A 24,823-nucleotide genomic window follows, 5' to 3' on the forward strand; every position below is an offset into this window, starting at 1 on the left:
AACACGCATGGAAATACCGTTTACTTTCCTGCCTCAGCGGTACCTATTTATCTACTTGCACTGGTGTGCTTTCGAACTGCTAGGTTGGCAGGAGCTGGGACAGAGCAACAGGAGCTCACCCCATTGTGGGGATTCGAATTGCTGACCTTCTGATCAGCAAGCCCAAGAGGCTCAGTGGTTTAGACCAGTGTTCCCCAACCTTGGGCCTCCAGCTGTTTTTGGACTACAATTCCCATCATCCTTGACCACTGGTCTTGCTAGCGAGGGATGATGGGAGTTGTAGTCCAAAAACAGCTGGAGGCTCAAGGTTGGGGAACACTGGTTTAGACCACAGTGCCACCCACATCCCAAATCAATTATGAGTTCAGTGATACACACACACACACTAGTACAGAGGTCAGCAAACTACCGTCCGCAGGCCGGATATGGCCCATGGGGGTCGTTAAACCGGCCCCCAGCCCTTGCCGCCCACTCGGTCAGTCCCCACACAGAGCTAAACTGGTGGGGGAAGAGCAGCTTTTGGAGCCATGGGGGGGGTCTGCAGCTTCCTATTGGCTGCAGGAGCTTCCTGAAGCCAATAGGAAGCCGTGGCTGTGTCCCAGCAGTCAGTTTCCAGGTAGAGCAACCACCACGGTGAGCCGGTTTAGCTCCACGCGGGGACTGACCGAGCAGGCAGAAATGGCTTCCTGTCTTCCGGGATGCAGCCATAGCTTCCTATTGCCTGCAGGAAGCTCCTGCAGCCAATAGGAAGCCACGGATGCCTCCCCCCCCCATGGCTCCGAAGGCCAGCGGGGAAAGAGCGGCGGGTGTGTGCATATGCGCATGGGTGTGCACGCTCCTACAAGCGTGCAGGCGATCCGGCCCGCTGGTGGAAAAGTTTGCCTACCCTGGCACTAGTAGGTGAGTTTAAGGTTGCAGACTTGGGATATGTGCCAAGTTCATTTCCTCCCATCCACTGCATTTCAAGCCACATTTGCACAGTACACATCACAGAGGAGGTGGAGATGTCTTTGCCCAATATGCATGGCCTTTGTGGTTTCCTTGCCCCTGCAGCCACCAATACCCCACACCTTTTCATGAAGCTGCCATTTGTGTATGCGCAACCATCTGCACGTGTGTGACAGCTGTCTCAAATGTATGAACTGTTCTTCAGTACAACATGAACACAGCGTAAGTTTGCTAGTCAGATTGAAGCTGCTTTGAAAAACAATGCATCAATCAGCAGGGTTTGCCAAGACACTGTAGGATCAATATGGATTGTGGCTAACATCGTATGAATGTGGCTTCAAAAACCAGAAGTGAAACTGCACTGGATGTGGAGTAAGTGGTAACATGAACAAACACTTAGAAAAGGAAGGGTAAACTGGAGTGGAACAAACGATTAAAACACACACACACACACACACACACACACACACACACACTATCTGCTTGTCTAAAATGAAACCCAGCTCTGAGCTCTAATGTGTGCATTTGCAAGTAACATGTACAGTCATATCTCGGGTTGAATGTGCTTCGGGATGAGCATGTCCGAGTTGTGCTCCGCAGCAACCCGGAAGTTACGGAGCGCGTTACTTCCGGGTTTTGCCACTTGCGCATGCACAGATGCTCAAAAGGACGTCACACGCATGCGCAGAAGCAGCGAAAAGTGACGTGCGCATGCGCAGATGTGCCGTCACTGGTTACGTTTGCTTCTAGATGCGAACGGGGCTCCGGAACGGATCCCGTTCGCATCTAGAGGTACCACTGTAGTTAGCTGCTGAAATTTCTCCCTTTTCTTTGAAAATACAACCACTTGCAAATGAGGTTAGCTGAACACAAAGTTGCCTTTATAAGTCAAGCATTACGATCAAATTTTAAAATAAACAAAGCTTACTGCTCCACAATTGTGGATAGGTTTTTATTAAGACTTCAGGAATGAGTTTGAAAATCTGGTATTGTATTTTAAATGTTCTAAGTATGTGCTGAATTCTTTTATAAACTGAAACTGTACCAAACAGTACATCAATCTCTCTTCCACACACACATTTTATATTTTGCTTTCTTCATGTTCTCAAAGTATAATGGAGTATTCATATAGAGAAGAGAGAGCAGGAAAGAGATTAATAATATATATGCTCACAAGCTGCTTTTCTTCAAAAATAAGGCTTTGAGCTACCTACAATAAACCAAAGCAAAAATGAAATCACAACAAAGGCCCAACACTGTAAAGGTAAAGGGACCCCTGACCATTAGGTCCAATCGCGGACGACTCTGGGGTTGCAGCGCTCATCTCGCTTTATTGGCCGAGGGAGCCAGCGTACAGCTTCCGGGTCATGTGGCCAGCATGACTAAGCCGCTTCTGGTGAACCAGAGCAGCGCACGGAAACGCCGTTTACCTTCCCGCCGGAGCGGTACCTATTTATCTACTTGCACTTTGACATGCTTTTGAACTGCTAGGTTGGCAGGAGCAGGGACCGAGCAGCGGGAGCTCACCCTGTCGCAGGGATTCGAACCGCCGACCTTCTGATTGGCAAGTCCTAGGCTCTGTGTTTTAACCCACAGTACCCACACTGTAGTATATGGTAAACATACAATAAAGCAGAATAAATATAACTAAAATGACATGAAAACATTCTCATGTAGCAGCATTAAGGTATAACTAATGATGAATTAGTTAATAGGGACGCGGGTGGTGCTGTGGTCTAAACCACTGAGCCTAGGGGTTTTCCTTAGGCTGTCCCTACTTTCACTGGATAATTGTTGCAGGGTATGGAGTTATCCGACCCCCGAGCCGTCTGAAGGCAATTCTGCATAGGGACTGTTTTAAAAAATGTTTAACATTTTTATTATGTTTTTATATATGTTGGAAGCTGCTGGGGCAACCCAATAAGATGTGTGGGATATAAATCGTAAAATTATCATTATGGAATGGGACGTCCCTGTTTTCATTGGAGAAATGTTGGAGGGTATGAACTTCCTTGAATTCTGTTGAGCCCTGATGATCTCAACTGCAATTCTAAAGCCTTGGCCCAAACAATCTACACTGGCCTAAGGATACCTGCACCTGTGGTCCTTTGTATACCAGTTAGGGATAGACATGCTTAGCCCTCTAATATTAATCCCAGCCAGTTCAGAGTTATAGTAGGTGAGGATAATAATAATTTAATAATTATTATATTATTTATATGCCACCCAGACACTCTGGGTGGCTCACAACCAAATGCTAAAAACACATTAAAACATCAAACATTAAAAAACTTCGCTATACATGGCTGCCTTCAGATGTTTCCTGAAAGTCAAGGATCCTAATTCCTCAAATGTAGTTCTCCACTCAGTAAAGTGGGAAAGGCATAGCTGTCAACCTTCCCTTTTTTGTGTGGGAAATTCCCTTATTCCAGCGCCGTTTCCCGCTGCTATCCCGGATTGTTAGATATCCCATAGACTATCCCCGGAACAGGTGAGGCTGGTCCCTTATTTTCAAATCTGAAAGTTGACAGCTATAGGGGAAAGTCCTTTGGGATGCCTAACACTATCATATTGTCTGTAAAATATACCCAACATTGTATGCAAAAGATACCCAGGTAAACGGGTGCATTTATAAGATGGCATATGAATGAACCAGGAAGCTCAGGGGACTGTTTTGCCCTTTCATGCCTTTTGCACACTTCTGCTGCCTGAACCAGCCCAGATGAGCCTCCCACAGCTCTTGCGGAGAGGATCCAGGACTCTAACCTTTGGACCTTTTGTAATTTGCTCTGAACTTCTAAACCGTTTGGCTCAGCTGCTTTCCCACGGACTATTTAAAGGCAGGTCCAAGTGGGGACGCTCAGACTCTCTTTTGACGCTGGACTGGGAGAAGAAGGAGAGGAGAGGGCAGAGCAGCCACAGGGTCAACATGGGACCCCCACAGCTCTGGCTGCTTCTGCTGCTCAGCAGTGCTGCCTTGGCACGTAAGTAGCTTCTGCCATTTAGCGTGGAGGTGGAGCGGAAAGGTCTTCCCTTTTGAAGACAGTCCCTAGATATTGCATTTAATAGAGAAGTGGTGAATAGACTACTGCAATGGCCCGTTGCTCCCATAAGGGATGGTTATCTATTGATGAGACTGTGGATCTATGCAAGTCTGATCTAGACATGCTCACTCTGCTGGTACATGCCTGGTTCATTCCACATACCAGGCACTCTGTGTTTTCTGCTTACTTAGCTTTTTACCGCTTTAAGGAGGAGGTTGAGGTTTTGTCAGCTGCGGTGTGACAAGTTAGATGGCATTTGGTGACAGAGATACATGTCTGTTGAAAGTTTCCTTCGTGTCTTCATTAGAGTGCATTCTGCTGCTGTTGTTTTTAAACCAGAGTCTCCAATGTGGCTTATGACATTTATCAAAAAAAGTAAATGGAAAGGAATATGTGTTGGACCATAATACAAAGCCCGTAATTAATTGGAAAATACCTTTATTTGAAACAACCAAATAGTGAATGAGCTTCCCAAGTTCTACAGTTTAAGAATTAAACCAGCGGTGTAAGTCACTGTGTAGAGCATTTGATGAAATATGAAGCTACAATCTTGTCCCAAGGACACACACTGAGGCAACAGCCCTATGCACACTTTCTGAGAAGAGAATTAAACATGCATGGGACTGGGCCATCAGGCTGTTGCAATCCTAAACACATTTACCAAGGTGCAAGACCCACTAGGATCAGAATAAACACAGAAAGACTTGGGCTTCAGTCCTAACAAGGGTATTGCCCAACCGTTGCTTTTGGAGAGCTTTCCCCTTGAATGAACTAACACTGCTACCTTTGCTTTTTAAAGTCCCATTTAAGTCAGTGGCTTCAAACAAATGGAACTGGGTTCAGGACTGCAGGCTGGCATCCTGATCCCAAACACATTTTTTCCCCAGATGAAACCTCTGTGGATTTCAGTTGACCTCAAAGTAAGGCTATGGTCCTATGACCGATCACCTGGGAATTTCGAACACACACAATGTACTCAGTGGGGCTTACTTCTGAGTAGGATTGCTCTGTCAGCATGCTTCAGACTGGGATGTAAAGTTGCTTCAGTAGTCCCATTGTTTGGAGAAAAACAGTGATGTTCTTGCCTCTGGGTTCAGTTTCCCTTTCTGCTTGGTGGACCTGAATTCTTCAGAAAGTGGGACTGCATCTAATAGCTTTGCATTCTTCTTCACTCACTAAAGAAAATAGCACTTTAGCAGGATCAGGTTCTCCACTGGGTTTGGATGTTCAGTGTAACTCAATGCTTTCTCTGGATCAACAATGTGGATTCATCAGCAATTTGATATGCATGTTACACTACACAAATGGATCTTTTCAACATTTCAGACAGAGAAGCATATGGCAAATCACATACTCATTCTCATAGCAAAACAGCCTTTGGAAAGGAAGCATATTTTAACAGCACTTACCCTTTCAAAGCAGACAGTTGTCTAAGCAGCCTGAGGCAGAATGTATATTTTGATGGAGAACAGTTATTGACGAGGACAATTTGCAATAAATTCATTTACCAGCCATTCTGCTCTTGAAGGTCTGTATTTTACAGACTAAAGCATTATCCCTCACCAGCACAATAAATTGTCTACTTGTTAGCAAAGACAAAAATCAGAGTCAACGCATCTTTATCATTAAATTCACAAACTGCTTGAGTGAACCTTTCTGCTCAAGTGGGTCAGCAGCAATAAAAGGCATGTTTATATGGCGACTGTACTGTATTTTGTTCCTCTGGTATATAATTGGAACTGAAGTTGTCCTTTGTTTTAATTTATTTTACAGAAGATGGGCCTGAAAATTCAAATCCAGGCTGTTCAAGTAAGCAATTTTTATCTGGTCTTTTATGCTCTTCTTCTCTTCCTGGTTTCTTAAAACTTCTGCCCAATGAATTCTTGGGATTGGGTTTCATATGATGCAAACAAACTGGCTAGAAAGGGATGATAGCAGGGGCTACTAACCATTCACTCCCCGAAGCAGTATTTCTAGCTTCAATTGATACTGGGGTTTGGGGGTCAGGAAGTGGGGAAGATGACAAATATAGACAAAATGCATAAATGTGTGTGATGTACTTCAAAAATTGTAAAGATCGACAGCCTATCCAAAACAGGAAATGGGGGTCAATAGAGATGATCGAATCAGGCGGTTATTGGGCAGTGGTTTTTTTTGGGGGGGGGTTATGTATTGTGTGGTTTTATATTCTGATTGTATTCTGTGAAACACCCTGAGAGCTGTGGGTATATAAATTCAATAAAATCAATCAATATTTTTTCTTTGCTGGCTCTTATACCTGCCAAATATGTTGTGAAACGGGTTTGTGTGCATGGAGGGGGGGATTACATGCATGCCTATATGCCTACCTGATCCCTTCCTCTAAAACAGCAGTCACCAGCATGGTGCTTGCAGGCACACATATGATCTCAGAGGCTTCCTGTGACTCTTCAGTGCCTCCTTCCACTGCTGAAGTTAGCTTGAAAGAAGCACTTTTCCGTAGCCTACAGAACAGGTTGTTCTGTGTTCTTGGTTGTGGCGAGTGTGTGGTATACCTACAACAGTTTCTCTGCTTCGCAAGAGGGCCCATGGGACCCCTGCTGTAAAACATGACCCCAAAATGATACCATTATATTATGGGATCCTTACTTGTGCGAAACGCTTTTGCACTTAGAAACTGTAAAGGAGAAACGTAGTTTCCAACATGGTTGTGAAAGGCAGCAGTTTTGGTTCTTTTAATCATGGGTTCCCTTTGTCTTGCCTTGCTTCTTGTCAGCCGACTTTTCATTTCTTTATGGTGGAGTGGGGGTTACAGGCGTGGATCTGAGAAATCATGTCCGTATTATCCAAGATATACAAATGACTGAACTCTTTGTCTACTTCTTAGCTAGTGTTACCCCAAATATCAGAATGTACCAAAATGGCTTGGTGAATGTCTGAAATGTGATGTGTTTTTGACATTCATATGCAAATTCCATTAATTTCAGACAACATTTCTGAATGCCTGAAAACTCAGTGAATGTTGGCAGTAGGTAGCCTTCCTTTGACTGTCACCATTGGCTTGCAAATGTCCCAAATCACAGACACTCCTTAAAATGTATATTGTGTTTGCTGAAAAATAAAACATTGGAGTGGGTAGCCTGAGAATGACAGGGTCAAGGGATCAGGAAGTCTTTATGAGCAACCTTTGTAAAATACTTTGTTTGTCCTGAACTCCTTGGCTAGATACTTGATGTTCATTTTGAGGGTCAAAGTATCTGATGAGTTGGTGTTTTTCTCGCTGTCCCTTGATAAGCTCTGCTTTCCTAATATGGTGTTTTAGCGCCGTCTGCAGAGACTCATGACTTAGGCTGCAGTCATAACCCCACTTACATGGATCTAGGCCCCATGGAATCCAGTAGGTCCTACCAGGGTGAACTTTGGTAATCTTTCATAATATGGAGCCCTATGCTAGGCCAAAAATTGACGCCCCCAAATAGATCTTCTCAGTTATGGATCTTCACAATTTTGTGTCCTCTGCGCTTAGTGCCCTGTGCGGGAAAGCTGTCCGCACTCCCTAAATCTGGTGCCGGGACAAACTTCTGGACAGACCTAGTTAGGATTGCTGCCAAACTTACTTTTTCCAACCCAGCTTAGAGAATTGTTACGCATTTTGCAGCATTTCTCAGTTTTATCTTGTTTTGTGTATATACCTTCATAAAAACAAAGTTTTTACAGGTGTTGTATCTAAATTTAATAGTACATAGGAATTAGTAAAGTAAATACTACTACTACTACTACTACTAATAATAATAATAATAATAATAATAATAATAATAATTTATTATTTATACCCCGCCCATCTGGCTGGGTTTCCCCAGCCACTCTGGGCGGCTTCCAAAAGAATATTAAAATACTATGATACATCAAACATTAAAAGCTTCCCTAAACAGGGCTGCCTTCAGATGTCTTCTAAAAGTCTGGTAGTTGTTGTTCTCTTTGACATCTGGTGGGATTCTCTCCTGGATAGCTCAGTGATATAGTGAGCATAGGAAAAAGTTGTCTTGGGTGGTGATCAACTATGTTTTACTCAGAGTAAGCCCACTGACATTAATGGACATGACTAAGTTAGGTCCATTGATTTTAATAGGTTTACTCCTAGTAAAATTTAGCTGAGCTTGTGTAAAATGTAGGGCTCATCTGGATTTTGTTTTGTGCTGTGCTTCCCAGTGTTTTTGAGCAGGTTTTGGGGTTTTTTGGTCTTGGTTCTTTCCCCCAGGACAGCTCACATATTACCACTGAATTGGAGCAAACTTCAATCTGCAGAAACCTAATTGCCGTTTGCTCCAATTCAGTGGTAATACCCGGGTTTTCCCAGGGAAGGTGCTGGGATAAAACCCCCCACAAATACTCAGACATGGAGATTTGAAGCTCAGACTTTGGCACAAAAGGCAGTCTGGATGAGCCAGTTGAGCAGGATCTAGTGTCATCCTAGAGGTGTAAGTGGACCTCTATGGGACTAGATATGGTTAAATGTCAGTTTGGTGGCTGAAACGCTAATAGTTGATTGGTTTCACTTAGTCATCCATATGTACCAAGTGGTTTGTTGGCGAAGGCCTGGAACCAGAGATCCTCTTACTTAACAGCGGGCTGCAGAGTAATTGCAATGAGCAAAAATCTGTGCAGATGAGCAAACGGTTGGAGCTGGTGGCACCAATTGCTTGTTGCAGAGAAAGGGACTGTCTGGAGTGAGTTCCCCCCAAGAATTCAGCTGCACTTTTAGAACTCAGTGTGCTGGCCTTCTTTTCAATATTGTGTTCATGTAGCAAAAGTCCAGTTCTCAAAGGTCTGGGTGCAGTGGGTTTCCTATTTTCCACCCATCCCTTGGGATCCACACCTCAGGACCTCTGTTCATGTGAGAGCACATTCAGGACTCCAGTTAACATGCAGGTGTTTGTATCTCTCTTGCTTGAAAATACTGCTTCTGTTTTGTATTACGCCAGCATATTAACGAATTTAAACAACACACCAGCAAATTCAAAAAGTTCAATTGGGGGGGGGGACCCAGTTACATTTATTCACTCTGAAGGGATACCTTCATTTTGTTGTCCTTGTCTCCTTATAATCATAGTGAAATGGTGTTGAATTTTGTCTGGTTTCCATTTCTCGACTGACAGGGAAAGAAAGGTGCCCTAAAAGTTGTGAAGAGCCCAGAACAGTGGTTTGAAATCTATTTGTGGACGGTGTGGTATATGCTGTCTGTGGTGTTGAGGGCGGACGGATGAGACAGTCCAAAACCAGTCCACACCTTACACAAAGGTTGTTCTGTGCCACCTACTACAGTGGCACCTTGGTTCTCAAATTTAGTCTGTTCCAGAAGTCTGTTCCAAAACCAAGGCTTGCTTTCCCAGAGAAAGTAATGCAAAACAGATTAATCTGTCCCAGACTTTAAAAACAACAACCCCTGAAACAGCAATTTAACATGGGTTTTACTAACTAACGAGACCATTGATCCATAAAATGAAAGCAATAATCAATGTACTGTACTATAAAGTAAATAAGACAGTATTGTAGGTGATAAAAATTTAAATTATTATTTTTTCTTACCTGCACTGATGAAAGTCATTGTTTGGATGCGGGGCTTTTATCCATTTCCACAGTCACACAATCAATGAATCAGCAGCTGAATTGGGTTCTACATAGTCACAAAAACAAATTAACCAAAAAAGCCTCAAAAACAAAAATGCAAATTAAATAGCAAAAACAAAAGCACCAAACTTAATCCATTCTGGAAGTCCATTTGACTTCTGAAATGTTCAAAAACCAAGGCGCAGCTTCTGATTAGTGCAGGTGCCCCAGAAACAACAGCCGACAGCCGCATCGGATGTTTGGCTTCCCAAAAACATTCGAAAACCAGAACACTTACTTCGGGTTTTCAGCGTTTGAGAACCAAGGCGTTTGAGAACCAAGATGTTTGAGAACCAAGTTACGACTGTATCTATATAATGCAGTTGTTCAAAAAAAATTTTAAAAAAATTGGGGATATGCAATAGATTTCAATCACAGAACACGAATTGGCTGCAACATTCCAAAGTGTGATTCACTTTATAAACTGGCGCAAGCAGCAAAAAGGACTGCATTTACGAAGCTTACTTGTTATCGCTTGTAGTTTCTCTAAGGAAACTGGAGATGATATACATAGATCTTCTTCCATTTTATCACAACGATCCTGTGAGGTAGTTTAGGTAAAGGGGTGTTCACCAGTCCAAAGTTAGCCAGTGAGTTTCACAGCTGCATAGGATTTAAACCAGTGTCTCTCCAGTACTAATCCGGCACAGCAACCACAACACTACACTTGACTATCTTTTAGTCTAATCCACCTCAGAAGGTTATTGTGAGATTAAAGGAGACAAGAAGGATTAAGTAGGTCACACAGTGACAGTTCTATGGAAATTCTTATAATACTAATACTGTTGATACCTTGCTTGTTAAATTTGTCATTTCTCTGCCATATACTTTAGTTTCTGGACAATCCATCAATTAATTAAAACACTTTCACATCACTCCTAAAAGTTGATTGCATTTTACCACACCACCCAGAGCCATTTAACTAACAAATACCGAAGTGTGATACAAATAGATAGATAGTTTCCTATATCCAGCACTGATAGTTTATTGCCATTTCCTCATTCAAGTTTCTGACTGCAGTCAAAGGAACTTTGAGTGTGAAAGAGAATACCGCAGTGTTTTTACACCTACGTAGATGTATGCAAAAATTAATAAAAATCTACTTCCTCATGTACGCCTTGTAGGAGACACAACCAGATTTAAGCACTTGAGGCAATATGTCTATAACTATGAAGCGGACACAGCAAGCGGCGTAACAGGAACGGCAGATTCACACACTGGCTCCAAAATTCAGTGTAAGGTAAGAAGGAAGAAGGAACAATGCCAATTAGAAATATTTAAGAAAGACACATGAACAATGACAAGGGTCTCTGTGGCAAAGTACATACAAATAGTACTGTGGTTAGTGGAAATTTAATATTTGGAGGTGAAGACAGTTGCTCCCCAAAATCTGCTTGGGAAGATGGCTGGCTGCAGTTATTGACTCTAGGCCTCGACTGCATTTTTAGACAAAAACAAGCAGGTTATGTTCTTTGGTAACAAGATTTACTTATTGGTAGAGGCCTGAGAATACTTCTGAATCTCTATTACATCAATCTCTATTATTTATTTTCTTGACCCCAGGCCCTTGAATATTTAGCCCCTAACACCAGCCTCTCTCATTTCCACCATCTGGGAATGACAAGGTTGCCCATTTGATTTGGATTCTAAACCATTCCTGCTTATATGCTAGTTTATTTGCCCCAAGCCACCTGTATCATTTCTGCTGACACTGCATCGCCATTCACCCGAAACTAAGAGAACATTATCACTGGTTAATAAGAATCCCTCAACCTGCAGTTAATTTACTTGGTTGCAGAAATTCTTGTGTCGGATTATATCGCACTCTTTCTGTTTCAGGTTGAGCTGGAAGTCCCACAACTATGCAATTTCATCCTCAGGACAAGCCACTGCTCCCTCCGGGAGGTGTCTGGAATTGACCCTGAGGGAAGGCCTATACTGAAGAAGTCAAGGAACTTGGATAAGTTTGCTGCTGACATGTCCCAGTAAGAAAAACTGCCTTAAATGATATTTAATGAGCCCTAAGAACACATTAAATGATATTTAATGAGCCCTAAGATGCGGGTGGCACTGTGGGTTAAACCACAGAGCCTAGGACTTGCCAATCAGAAGGCTGGCAGTTCGAATCCCCATGACGGGGTGAGCTCCCATTGCTCGGTCCCAGCTCCTACCAACCTAGCAGTTCGAAAGCACATCAAAGTGCAAGTAGATAAATAGGTACCACTCCGGAGGGAAGGTAAACGGCATTTCTGTGCACTGCTCTGGTTCGCCAAGGTGGCCACATGACCTGGCTCCCTCGTCCAATAAAATGAGATGAGCGCCGCAACCCCAGAGTCGGCCATGACTGGACCTAATGGTCAGGGGTCCCTTTACCTTTAAGAACACATAAGTAGAGTCCTGGTGATAATGGCCAAAGGCCTATCTTCTCCAACTTCCTGTTTTCATGGTGGCCAACAAGATGCTTGGAGGAAGTCCACAAGCTAGACATGAGCATGTCAGCCCTCTATCTACTTGTTAGCCTAACAAGTATTATTCAGAGGCCATAGTTCTTGTAATTTCTGCCATTTGTCGAGAATGATAGCAGCTACACAGAGCAGTGGTGTCTCCAAGATGCAATTAGAGAATGAATTGTTAATTTTAAAACACAAGATACTGGAGCAAATCTAAATGCTCACCTCTTAGTTATCTCTTTAGGATTTTTGAAATCATATTTTTGGACACAATCACAGAGCTGTCAGGAGGGGAGAGGAAATGGAATGGAGTAGAATAGAGTGTCCCAAAGTGCCACCACAATTGAAAAGAATATTGACAAGCTGGAACATCTGCATTTCTTCCCCTAAAGGTTGTTTTTATTTGTTTTGCACAGGTATGCGCTGAAATTCAGTGTTCAAGATGGGAAGAATTTCCAGCTGTACCCTGAGGACAATGAACCTATGCACATACTCAACATCAAGAGAGGAATAATCTCGGCTCTCATGGCGCCCATGGAGACAGATGCCAATTCCCAAACACTCTCTATGGTAAATTTCATAGTCATGCATCACTTTATTTTCCTTTCATCTATGTAGTGAAACCTAGCTGAATGGCCAAGACGAATGGACCTTCTCCCAATGGAAAAGCCAACCTTGGATCATCAGGGAAGTCTCTCAGTTAGGCTTCAAATGATGTTGGAGACGCAAACAATATGTATATTTCCCTCCCCTTAGGATACTGTATATGGGAAATGCGACAGCGACATTGAAATAAGAAGCAGGAAAGGCAGCAACGCGGCAGACATTGCAGTCAGAAGAAACCTGAAATCCTGTGAAAACTTCAGCCCCATCAGAAATTATGTCAGCCCACTTGCCCTCGTTAAAGGCTTGGTAAGGAGCATGAAATGAGAATTAGACTAGCCTGTATTTCTGATACTACCAGCATCCGGATATTATTATCATCACAGGCAAAGCTTGACTTCCAGCTTATCAATATACTGGAAACCAGTTGTCAGAGCTGCCCGAGGTCCCAGCTCACAAAGGACCAACGCCAGTTCGTTGTTATATACAAAAGTCTTTATTGAAGTCCAGTTTCGCTCCCCTGTACCTCTGTTCCTGAGCCCCTGACACCAGTCTTTCCCAACCCTAGAGTGGTAAAACAATTTTATTATATGACCAAGATTCACAATGCGAAAGCATGTTTGTAAGTTACCAATAACTCTCCCTCAGGCTGGATATTAAATTAAAAATAAAAGAAGGAAAGTATTTTTATGATGTTAAATCCTCTCTGTAGGTTGCTTCATTCTTAGGTAGGAGAAATGGCCCTCACCGAAATAATGAAGTGAGCCTAAGCCTTATGCAGAAAAACACAGGTTAAACTGAGGCATGATGGGTTGGGGGCAAGGAGGAGAAGAAATAGAGGCCCTCCATTTGGAACAAGAAAATCCAACCATTAGATGATTCTGCCTCTGGAATTAGATTGTGTATGTGTTATTGACACCTGGGCGTTTGTAAAGTGCTAACTTATTACATTGTACATTTAACTGCTTGGCTAGCATGATCCTGCCATGCAATGAGGAGCATTTTTACCTGATCAGAGACGCACCTGATCAGAAATACAGGGAAGTAGACAAGTGGCCAGTCCCCCTTGCCACACTTAGCAGGCCAATATAGGTGACAGTACAGCAGGGGGAGGGGAATGGCTACAGTGCAATTTGTTTTAGGGCAAACAGTAAGTTAACTCTGCCACCCTTGTGTTTTGCAGAATACGCCAATGTCCACCCTGATAAGCAGCAAACAGCACTGTGAGTACACCATCGATGCAGCGAAGAAGCACGTAGCTGAGGCAACCTGCACGGAAGAGCACTTATTCCTCCCTTCATCGTACAAGTAGGTTCCATGTCGTGTCTCTTTTGACCCCTTCCCGATTAGGGTTATAGGCTGTGGTTGAAACACGCGTGTTGTATACAACTTTGCATTTTAAAATGTTTCTTTTCCCCCTTATTGCCCACTAGACAACAGTATGGCATGATGTCCAAAGTCAAACAGTTTCTGAAACTTGAAAACACCGTGCAAACCAACAACAGAGACATAGATGGTAAGGCTTTAAGAAATCTCTCTCGGATTGATCTGTTTCCTATGGGGCTTATGTAATGCAAGGAATTTTAAGTGTTCAAACTCACAGATGTAGAGAAAGGCTAAGCACCGGCTACATGCAATTTCCCAATATATAAAGAAAAAAGGAGAAACCTATGCTATGTTTGTGGTGTGTACAGCTGTGACGAAGGCATGTTCCTGGATCCGTCTGTGTTTAAAATCCCAACCTATCAGGCAAAGGGGTTTCACATACCAGTGATAATATGAATGACCTGAGACCGTACCCATCAGATGAGCACCACACAATGTAGGGCTTCTGAAAAGACAACTAGGGAACTTCATGCTAACTCAAAGTTTCCATTTTTTGTAAGGTTGTTTTGAAGGGCTCGGAAGGCCAGAAATTACTTGACATTTTGTCACAATGAGGCTATTTTTTACTGGGGAGCATGAAGGTTTTGCTGTTTCACAACCTGATAATTTGAACTCTTTGAAAATGGTAGTTATATAAAAAAATAACCCCCATGACCAATACGAGCTGATTTCATCACAGAAACACTGAGAATGTATGGATGAGTTGTTTATTCAAAAATGATCATAGAATCATAGAACTGTAGAGTTGGAAATGGATCACGAGGGTCATATAGTCTAACCCCCAGCAATGCAGGAATCTTTTGCCCAACATGGGGCTTGAACCCACAGCCCTCAGATTAACAGTCTCATGCTCTCTTGACTGAGCTATCCCAGGGGTGTATGTAAGATCAAGATGAAAAGTTGTATCCAATGGTGACCTTTCTCCAATAGAAAGCAATGCCACTGGCACAAGACAAAGTGCATAATTTTTGCCAATGGTCTCTACCCTCCATGCCATTGCCTATAGTGATTGAGAGGGTCTCTCAACTCTGAAAAGCAGAGCCCAGGGATCTCTGAAGAGCCCAAGGATCTGCAGTAGGTACGGTAGGTCAACAAAAACAGATGATCTCATGCCAGTGTTTTCCATTGGCACTAAGTCACTGTGGGATACAGCCTAGGGCAGCTTGTTTATATTTTGCAAGGCATTATTTTTTTGAGGGTGTCCCAGAAATGCAAACATACAGCATCCTTCTGATAACCTGCATTTCTTGGGATATCATTTACAATGAATTGAAAAAACTGTTCAAATATACTCCCCCCCAAAAAAAACAACAACAACAACAACCCAGAAGCCTTTTTGCTGGGGTTGATAGGAGATGAAATAAAAAAAGCAGATCAGAGATTATTCATGTATGCTATGACTGCTGCCAGAATCTTAGTAACCCAAAAATGGAAAACTCAGGAAATACCAACATTAATGGAGTGGCAGACAAAAATGGTTGAATATGTGGAATTAGCAGAACTGACCCACAGAATCCGTAACCAAGAGGAAACACAGTTCAGAAGTGAATGGAGTAAATTTGTGGAGTATATACTGTACGTAATAACTGCAGAAGTTTAAAGACTGTAGTAGGATTAAAATAAATCTTATGACATGGACAGGAGGATGTTAAGAATCTGTGAAAAAAGGAAAGATTAATATGAAAACCTCTGAAGAGATGGAGGGAAGTCCGTGCTCTATAGAGAGTTGAAAAATAAGTGTACATAAGATTGTAGAACATTAGTGTATTTATTTATTTTGTTTTGTTTGTGTTAAAGAAAACTCAATAAAAAGCATTTTTTTAAAAAAAAATATATAACATGCATTTCTTTATAGTCAATGGTCTGGTAAAGAGAGGCTTGTCCTCAGAGAGTGTGGAGGCCAAATCCCACAGGCATGGCGATGCTGTTCTGAGAGTCCTTCAAGAACTGCAGAAACTGTCCGTCTCCCAGCAGAACCAGAAAAGAGCCAGTCTCTTCTACAGATTTGTGACCGGACTGAGAGGCTTACACAATGCTACTCTGGGTCCTCTGGTGCCAAAGATGATGGAAACTTCCAGGTATTTTATCAACAGGAACTGAGTAAATATGGAAGAAGTCACAGTGAAAGCAGCTCACTGGTTGTTTGGTCAAAATCTTTGTTGCAATAGTCCACTGTTCAGGTGTTGCAATGGGAAGACAGAAGTCGAGAGTATGCACCATGGAAAAGTGTGGGAGAAAGAATATTGGCCAACATGGTTTTGCAGAGGTCCCAAGGACAACAATTAAACATTTACCTTCCATCCGATAGTCTAATTTACTCATTGTCCTATTCGTTGGCAAAATCTATTCGTTAGCAGCTATACACCCATGATCCAGAACGAAACCTTTCTTCTCGGTATCAAAATTCAAGAGGCCACTGAGTTCATAACAGAGTTGAAAATAAAATAAGGGACTTTCTGATTTGGGTCAGATACCACTTATAAAGCATCTTTAATATATTCTCCTTAATCAAATAGCAAGCCGAAAAAATTATCATTCTATTCCATAACTTCTCCCAAGCCGAGAATTTAATATTATGTCCAATATCTTGATGCCCAGTGTATAATCGCAGCCTTAGCTAGCTCATCTTTAGTTTCCCATTCTAACAAGATTTTATATACTTTAGATTTTTTTTTGTTATTCCCCAATATGGTTTCTTTTTTCAAATTCAGACCCACCCCCCTTTGATACATCCTCTCTCTTTTCCATCCCATTCACTTGAAAACACTGAAACCAATCTGTAACTATTCTTCCCCTTTTAAAAGTCTTATAATTAAATTAAAAGTCTTTGAATTCAAGGAGATCTTTGGATGTTCCCCAATTCCCTCCCCCCATGTTTAATTTTTTAACTGCCTCCATTGGGGATAGCCAACATGGGGGTCTTCCTTTCTCAAAGTTCTTTATATCTTGCCCAAACATTATAGAGGCTCTTCCTGATCACATGATTGAAGACTCTCTTGTTCACTTTAGTCTTATCATAGTATTTTTTTTAATAATAATATTTTATGAAGATTTTCCAAAGAATTAACGTCAACAAAAAGCAACAAAAAGCAGAGAAAATAAACAACAAACATCAAGAATTCAAACAAAAAGACAAAAAAGAAGAAAAATACAGAGAAAAAAATTAGCATAAAAACAGAACACTCTTTTATATTAATGACTTTCAAAACCTTATTCTCTTTGCTTCCACCCGCCTTCCCTTCTTGTATTCTATTTTAAAAATTAGTTCAGCAAGATCGTTTAATATTCATTTTAGACCTTAGTCCCTCCCTTTATAATCTTATTTATCTTAATCGCTAGAACCCCTTCATTTCATTTTCAGAGCCTTCAACATTCATAAATTTTACAATATTTTTGTAGGTAAACTTTAAACTTCTTCCAGTCCTTATCATAGTACAGGTAGCTATGCCATCCAAAAGCTCGGCTGTATCTTTCTAAGTACAAAATTCCTGCATCTTTCAATTCTACCCAGTCCTTCACCCATCCCAAACATGCTGCCTCCACCAAACCCCATTTCCATTAGGCTGGGGAGGGTTGGTTGGAGGCAAAGTGTCACACAACATCTGCTGTGTTATGATAATTTAGTACGTGTACACACATGGCCATTATTTTTCATTTATCGGCACATTTCTATGGAGTGGTGGGTACATATAAAAGTTAACAGGAGCAGAAGTACCAGAAATAACAATAAATGGCTGTGTATGGATGACGTAACGATGGTGCCAAATCCTTTGCGTCGGGTTTGAAATTTGTTGGTTTGTTTCCCTTCAGTTCGATCACAATACAGGCTCTGACTCAGTGCGGTACCCCGGAGTGCTTTGGCGCGATCCTCCAAGTCCTGCGGACAGGCAACGTCGATTCATTTGTACTGGATGCCGTCACATACAGCCTGGCGCTGCTGCCTTCACCCTGCACGAAAAGGATACGGGAGATCCTCAACGCGGCCCAGTATCGCCCAAGCCGAGCTTCTTTTTATGCCTTGAGTCACGCCGTCAACAGGTATGTGGCACCTGGGTGCGTTTATGACCTGAAATTGATTTTTTAAGGAATGTAATGTGGTTGCAGCATTGTCTAAAAGACCTTTAGCCAACTAGCTGGTTGGTAAAGGTAAAGGTACCCCTGACCGTTAGGTCCAGTCGTGGGCGACTCTGGGGTTGCGCTCTCATCTCGCTCTATAGGCCGAGGGAGCTGGCATTTGTCTGCAGACAGCATGTGGCCAGCATGACTAAACCGCTTCTGGCGAACCGGAGAAGCGCACAGAAATGCTGCTTACCTTCCCGCTGAAGGGATACCTATTTATCTACTTGCACTTTGACGTGGTTTCAAACTGCTAGGTGGGCAGGAGCAGGGACCGAGCAATGGGAGCTCACCCCATCACGGGGATTTGAACCGCGACCTTCTGATCAGAAAGCCCTAGGCTCTGTGGTTTAACCCACAGCACCACCCATGTCCCTACTAGCTGGTTGACAGCAGTGCTATTGTCAGGGGCCGTGCTGAGGAGGGCTGCACTGAGGAGGAATGGGGGGAGCCCCCTCCCTGCTCCAGATCCGGATCCTGAGTCTTCCCAGGAGCACAGTATAGATTTGGATCAGTGGTTTGCAGAGGGGCATAGTTCAGAAGGCAGAAGCTGGGAAATACTGGATGGGGAACAGCTAGGAGAAGAAGCACTGGGAGATAGAGAGTAAACAGATTCACTGTCTCTGGAAAGCATTCACCCGCTTTCTCCAAAATCAAGAAGAGCTGAGAAAGTGGCAGAACAGAAAGCACAGAGGGCACAAACTCAGGTTACAAGACGTAGGAGTGACGTGGGTGACTAGGGACGTAAGGGGGTGTGATCCTTAATTGGGAGCACCACCATTCCTAGGAAATGGGTTCTTTGTTCTCTCGCTGTGATCATTAAAGTTTCTAACTGGTAAGAAGACTCCTTTTCCTTTGTTCTGCTTATCTACTGCCAAGGCAGGGGCCTGGGGGCTGGGGGGGGGGAGCCAATTCCCTGAAGCATGACAGCTATGGTTGCGGTGAGGAAATTCCATGGCAGAGCTACCACCCTTTCTAAGCCCTACCAGCTTGGTGCAATGGCTTTTCCTTGCTCTTTTTTATTGGGGTGGGGGTATTTATCCCTCTCCCCTTGCAGTCAATGGAATGGAATACACCAGCTCCATAATCACTCACTGTGTAAAAATAAAGAATATGTGCTTTCCCCATGAAAGCTATTGTTCATATGCAAGTTTCAGTGTATAGGTTGAATTGATTAATTTTACTGAATTACTGATAGGCTGTCAGCCATATAAATACAGTTTGTATTTAATAGCACATATTTAACCAGATACGGCAGAAGAAAAATAATAATTGTGATCTACAAAATCGGGGAGAAATCTGAGGCTTAGCAGCTTTAAAAATATTTGATACGATTTCCCTTTCTTCCAGATTCTATGACAACAACAGGATAGTGACAGAAGAAATAAATGATGTTGCTAATTTTATGGTGTCACAGATCAGCAATGAATGCTCTGGAGATGAGGAACTCACCTACCTGACCCTGAGGGTATGTTTTTGTATTTTAGTTTAAAAATGCATCATCTGCCCTTGTTTGCATGCTCGTATTCCCTGGCTGGGAGAGGGAAGCCCCTATATTCACCTTTTTTTTAATGTGATCCACAGGCCATTGGCAATATGGGAAAAGTGATAGAAGAAGCCAATCCCAATGTGAAACAGTCTCTGAAAATGTGTATTAGAAGTAATGTAGCATCACCTGCAGTCCAGAAAGCAGCCATTCAGGCACTGAGAAAAATGAGCATCACTGCTGAGGTAAACAGAATGTACTGCATGTTCCCCACCCTTCCATAAAATTATGCTTTAAACAATCAAACAAATCACATTTTGTTTCTTAGTAACTGTGCAGACCTTGTGTAAATTAGCACTAGTGGAATCTAATTATATACTAAATGTAGCGATGTCAGAGAATATTATTATTATTATTATTATTATTATTATTATTATTATTATTGTGGTACCTCTGGTTATAAACATAATTTGTTCCGGAGGTCCGTTCTTAACCTGAAACCATTCTTAACCTGAGGTACCACTTTAGCTAATGGGGCCTCATGCTGCCGCCGTGCGATTTCTGTTCTCACCCTGAGGTAAAGTTCTTAACCCGAGGTACACTCCTACTTAAAAGCAGGAATCTCATTGAATCACACTGGTGATCATATTGAAGATAACCTTTACAGCTGTGATCGACCTCAAACAGCGTCACTCATTATTAAAATAAACGTTGTGTGCGGAAATGAGAACTGAAATTCAATTGTTTCCTAAATCAGAAGTCAAGCCATTTCTAGTTGCCATTTTTTGTTCTTTAACTTTACTTTGTTCATCTTGTTACAGGACCAAGGGGTTCTAGTCAAGGTCTTCCAGGAGGCTTCTTCACCAGTTGAGAAACGCCTGGCAGCTTATCTCATGCTGATGAGAAACCCTTCCTCATCTGACATTTCCAAGGTCATTAAAAGTCTTCAGAAGGACAAGAATGAACAAGTGAAAAGCTTTGTAGCCTCCCACATTTCCAACATCTTAGACTCGACAGACCCTTACACTGAATTGTAAGTAATTGTTTTAAAATCTGTTGATGTAGCTTCAGATTTTTTACCTACGATTAATGGAATAATCGTATTAAATCAAGAGTCCATAAGGTAGATATTTACATAGGCTAGTAGGAGCCAGCTTCTTCATTTTGGGGTACCAGGCTATCCCTGACTAAGGTGCAGGGCTTTTTTTCAGCCAGAGCTCACTGGAGCTCAGCTCTGGCACCTCTCAGGTGGGTACCATTGCCATGACCCATGATATTAAGAGACTCACGCTCTACCAACTGAGCTATAGGTTTATAAGAGAACAATGGAGGACTTCGTAGTGAGTTCTTTTCCTAGAAAAATAGTACTTCTAAGGTGTGTGTGAGAGCTAGAATGCCCCCCTCCAGCCATGTTGTAATCAAAGGGATAATGGCACAAATTGCTACACAATTTTTGTGGTCTGTGGTGTTGCTGAATTAGAAGGGAATCAGCTATATTGGAAGAAGGAAGACTCTCACTAAATTTCAAGTAAGGGGACCAGTTTGGGCTAGTGGGCTGCCATTTTAGCCTTTTTTGAACCATCACCAGAATTGCAATATAATTTGGCTCCCAGACCAAAACCCCATTTTATATGTGGCAACATGTGAGGGTGCTTTATAGTTTTGGTCCTGTGAAGCTGACATTTCAAGCTCTTTGTGAGATTCCCGTTAGTCCCATTGGTTTTTGCTGAGGTAAGGCACCAGAACTCTAAGCCACTAAGTATAATGTTCCCTAAAGAGATGCGAATAAAAAATATATTAAATGGAGTTTTTATGCCAGAAACCTACCATAGCTGAATTCTACCTGAATATTGTACAAAATATTGTATTAATAATTTTGCCACTCTATTTTAATGTCATCAGGCTCAGAGGAAAAATTAATGAGGCCCTCAAAGGAGCCCAGGTTCCACCAGCCAAGGACTTCCGAAGATTTTCACAAAATTATCAGGCTTCCAAGACGCTGTCTCTGCCATGGACCAATGGTCCAATTTCAGGAAAACTGGAAGGAGACCTGCTGTTTGATTCAAGCAGCTATGTACCTAAGGAATCCATGCTAAGAACTACACTGCAGTTGACTGGACTGCATCCTATAGATGTGTTTGAGGTACAACAGTTTTCTTAGCATTTAATTCAATCTGCTTGCTATTATTGACTTCAGCGTATTCATGTATCTATACAGTAGTACCTTGGTTTTCTAACGGAATGCATTTGACTCCTGGAACCGTTCAGAAACCAAAGTGTGGCTTCTGATTGACTGCAGGAGCATCCTGCAGCCAATTGAAAGCCACGGAAGCCACGCTGGATGTTAAGCTTCCAAAAACCATTCAAAAACCAGAACACTCACTTCCAGGTTTCAATTGTTTGGGAGCCAATTTGATTGGGAGCCAAGGCATTCGGCTCCCAAGGTACGACTGTATTATATTATGTGCTACTATTTTCTATACGATGCTTTTTCAGCCTTAAAGCAGTGTACAAAGGTTAAAAATTCAAAATAACAGCAACTTGATGAAATTGGAAATCATGTGCACACTCGCAAGATCTCAGCTATCAAAAGGTGCAAGAAATGGCAGGGTGCCAGTCGTCAATTGGAGCAAGAATAAAAATGAAAAAAATAGGGCCAATATGCATGATGGCCTATATGTTTACCTGCAATATGAAAGGCAGTATGTCTCTGAATACAAATCACTGGGGGAAAACAGTGAAGGAGGACTATCACCCTCACAACCACCTTTTGAGCTTCTCACATGCAGCAGATTGGTCAGGTAGAAGGCAAGATGCTGAATTAGATAGACTTTTGCTCTGACCCTTAAAAGGGAGCTGGTGGCTCTGTGGTCTAAACCACTAAGCCTCTTGGGCTTGCCGATCGGAAGGTCGGCAGTTCGAATCCCCACAATGGGGTGAGCTCTGATTGCTCTGTCCCAGCTCCTGCTAACCTAGCAGTTTGAAAGCACGCCAGTGCTAGTAAATAAATAGGTACAGCTGAGGCGGGAAGGTAAATGGCATTCCTGTGTGCTCTGGCATCTGTCACAGTCCTCCATGCACCAGTAGCAGTTTAGTCATGCTGGCCACATGACCCAGAAAGCTGTCTGTGGACAAATGCCAGCTCCCTTGGCCTGAAAGTGAGATGAGCACTGCACCCCATAGTCACCTTTGTCTGGACTTAACCGTTCAGGGGTCTGACCCAGGAAGGCTCCTCTTATGTCTTGCTAACAACTTGATATCAGAAGACAATGCTCATGAATGCAATGACCTAGCATAACAGCAGCACACGATTAGTGTTACGTCTGAAAACTCAGAACTGAGGGGAAGTCAAGTTAAGTGACAGCATTACCCGCAAGCTAGACCCTTGCTTGCTCATTCAACTCTCTATTTTATGCATTTGCAGCTTACCTGTAGAATTTTCCCCTTCCAATTAACTTGGAGTTCTCAAGTGAAAAAAAAATACTCTTCTATTACTCACTCTGCTTTGTTTTATTTTTCCTCATTTCCATCAGATCGGTTTGGATGGGAAAAGCTTTGAGCCGACACTAGAAGCTATGTTCGGACCGAATGGGTTTTTCCCTGACAGTGCCACAAAAGCTTTGTATTGGGTAGATGGCAAGGTGCCAGATGAAGTGTCTCAAGTGCTTTTCAAATATTTTGGGTACTCCAAGGATGGAACACAAGATCAGGTATTCCACAGTTTTCTAGATGAAATGGTGCTGTTGGCTTTTTAAAACAAACCCTTCAACCCCGTAGCAATGTTTGAATAAGTTTTGTGGGGTGCAGTGGTTGAAAACCACATTTTATCCTAAGACTGTACAGTGGACCCTCTAGATACGAATTTAATTCATTCCGGGGGTTCACGCGCACCCTGAAAAATACGTATCCAGAGGCACCGCTTCTGCGCACGCGCACGGCACGATAGAGCGCTTCTGCGCATGCGCACGGCGCACAGAGCGCCTCTGCACATGCACGAGCGGTGAAACCCGGAAAATTACTTCTGGGTTTGCTGCTTTTGCAGTCCAAAGTTTACGTTACTCGAGAGTAACATACCCCGAGGGTCTACTGTACACGGAGCTGCTCTCAAAAATGAAAATGACAAGAAGACCAAAAGTATACAGAAAACACCAATTTTTTTTTAAAGGAAATTTGTTTCCTGCTCAGAGTAAGAAATGTTTCCATCATATTGACGGCCATTTTGGGCAGAGATCCCTCTTTTAGATGAGATCGTCCATTCCACACGGGCTTTGCTAGCCATCAGTACCTTGTGTGATCCTAGAGGGTGATGACAGTGGTTGATGTTTTACTTGTTGCCTTCTTTAAAACATTTTTCAGGATCCCATGAAAGGAATCATGCTTAATTTTGAGAAAATGATCAGAGAAATCACCTCCAAAGAAACACCTGAAGCCAGAGCCTACCTGAGAATGTTTGGGGAAGAGCTTGGCTACTTGAAACTCAGTGACTTCAAGCTACTTGGAAATCTAATTCGGAAAAGCATCCTCTCGCTTCAGACTGTGCCCGAGAAGGTATATTTTCAAAATGCTGAAAACCACCTTGTGCATGTTTCTGTCTCCTTCATTTAAAAGAGAACTTAACTCTTGGCCTCTCCTGCTGAGGTCCTGGTGCAAAGTGTGGGGCCTGGCCTGCTATTTTCATTGGGACACAGACCATCATTGAATGGGAGCATTTCTTCCAAAAGCATTGCACCCTGATCTGGATTAGGTCTGCAGTGGGGAGAGCACCAAAGGGTTGAAGCCCTCACCAATGTGTTCATCCAAATTGTACTCCCCAACACACTTTTTTAAAAACAACAACATTCGTACGAGACCGCTCACCTTCTTGGTGGGTGCCATTGCGGACTGGCATTTCCTCGTTTTCCATAATCCGACAGAGGGAGCCCCTTGGGCAGCTTCTCAGGAAGGTCCCTGGGCTGAACTTGCTGCTGGAGAAGTAGATCCCACCTGCTCACTCAATTGGGGAATCAGTCGTGAGTGGGCATGGGGACGGGCCATTCCTTTGGGGTGGGTTCAGGTATATAATGAAGGCCTGTGGCTTGCACTGCAGCCACTTCTTCATCAAATCAGATGCTTGAAATAATTTCCCATACATCTTCGATGCAGCA

The 24,823-nt window shown here is 42.7% G+C and overlaps 1 protein-coding gene across 1 annotated transcript in view; it reads left to right on the forward strand.

The window, feature by feature from the left end:
• Window positions 1–3,797: 3,797 nt before the first annotated feature.
• APOB (apolipoprotein B) overlaps window positions 3,798–24,823 on the forward strand; it is a 45,987-nt gene continuing 24,961 nt past the window's right edge. The window contains exons 1-16 of the mRNA XM_082215379.1: window positions 3,798–3,932; window positions 5,766–5,801; window positions 10,763–10,878; window positions 11,478–11,623; window positions 12,505–12,658; window positions 12,845–13,000; window positions 13,875–13,999; window positions 14,125–14,207; window positions 15,933–16,155; window positions 17,888–18,115; window positions 19,544–19,661; window positions 19,778–19,924; window positions 20,501–20,712; window positions 21,582–21,822; window positions 23,213–23,389; window positions 24,036–24,227. Of these exons, the coding sequence (XP_082071505.1) occupies window positions 3,878–3,932; window positions 5,766–5,801; window positions 10,763–10,878; window positions 11,478–11,623; window positions 12,505–12,658; window positions 12,845–13,000; window positions 13,875–13,999; window positions 14,125–14,207; window positions 15,933–16,155; window positions 17,888–18,115; window positions 19,544–19,661; window positions 19,778–19,924; window positions 20,501–20,712; window positions 21,582–21,822; window positions 23,213–23,389; window positions 24,036–24,227 (2,409 nt within the window). The 5' untranslated portion in view covers window positions 3,798–3,877. The remainder of the gene's footprint in view (window positions 3,933–5,765; window positions 5,802–10,762; window positions 10,879–11,477; window positions 11,624–12,504; window positions 12,659–12,844; window positions 13,001–13,874; window positions 14,000–14,124; window positions 14,208–15,932; window positions 16,156–17,887; window positions 18,116–19,543; window positions 19,662–19,777; window positions 19,925–20,500; window positions 20,713–21,581; window positions 21,823–23,212; window positions 23,390–24,035; window positions 24,228–24,823) is intronic.

The sequence above is a fragment of the Podarcis vaucheri genome, assembly GCF_965113315.1.
Source record: "Podarcis vaucheri genome assembly, chromosome: 3".
Taxonomy (NCBI): domain Eukaryota; kingdom Metazoa; phylum Chordata; class Lepidosauria; order Squamata; family Lacertidae; genus Podarcis; species Podarcis vaucheri.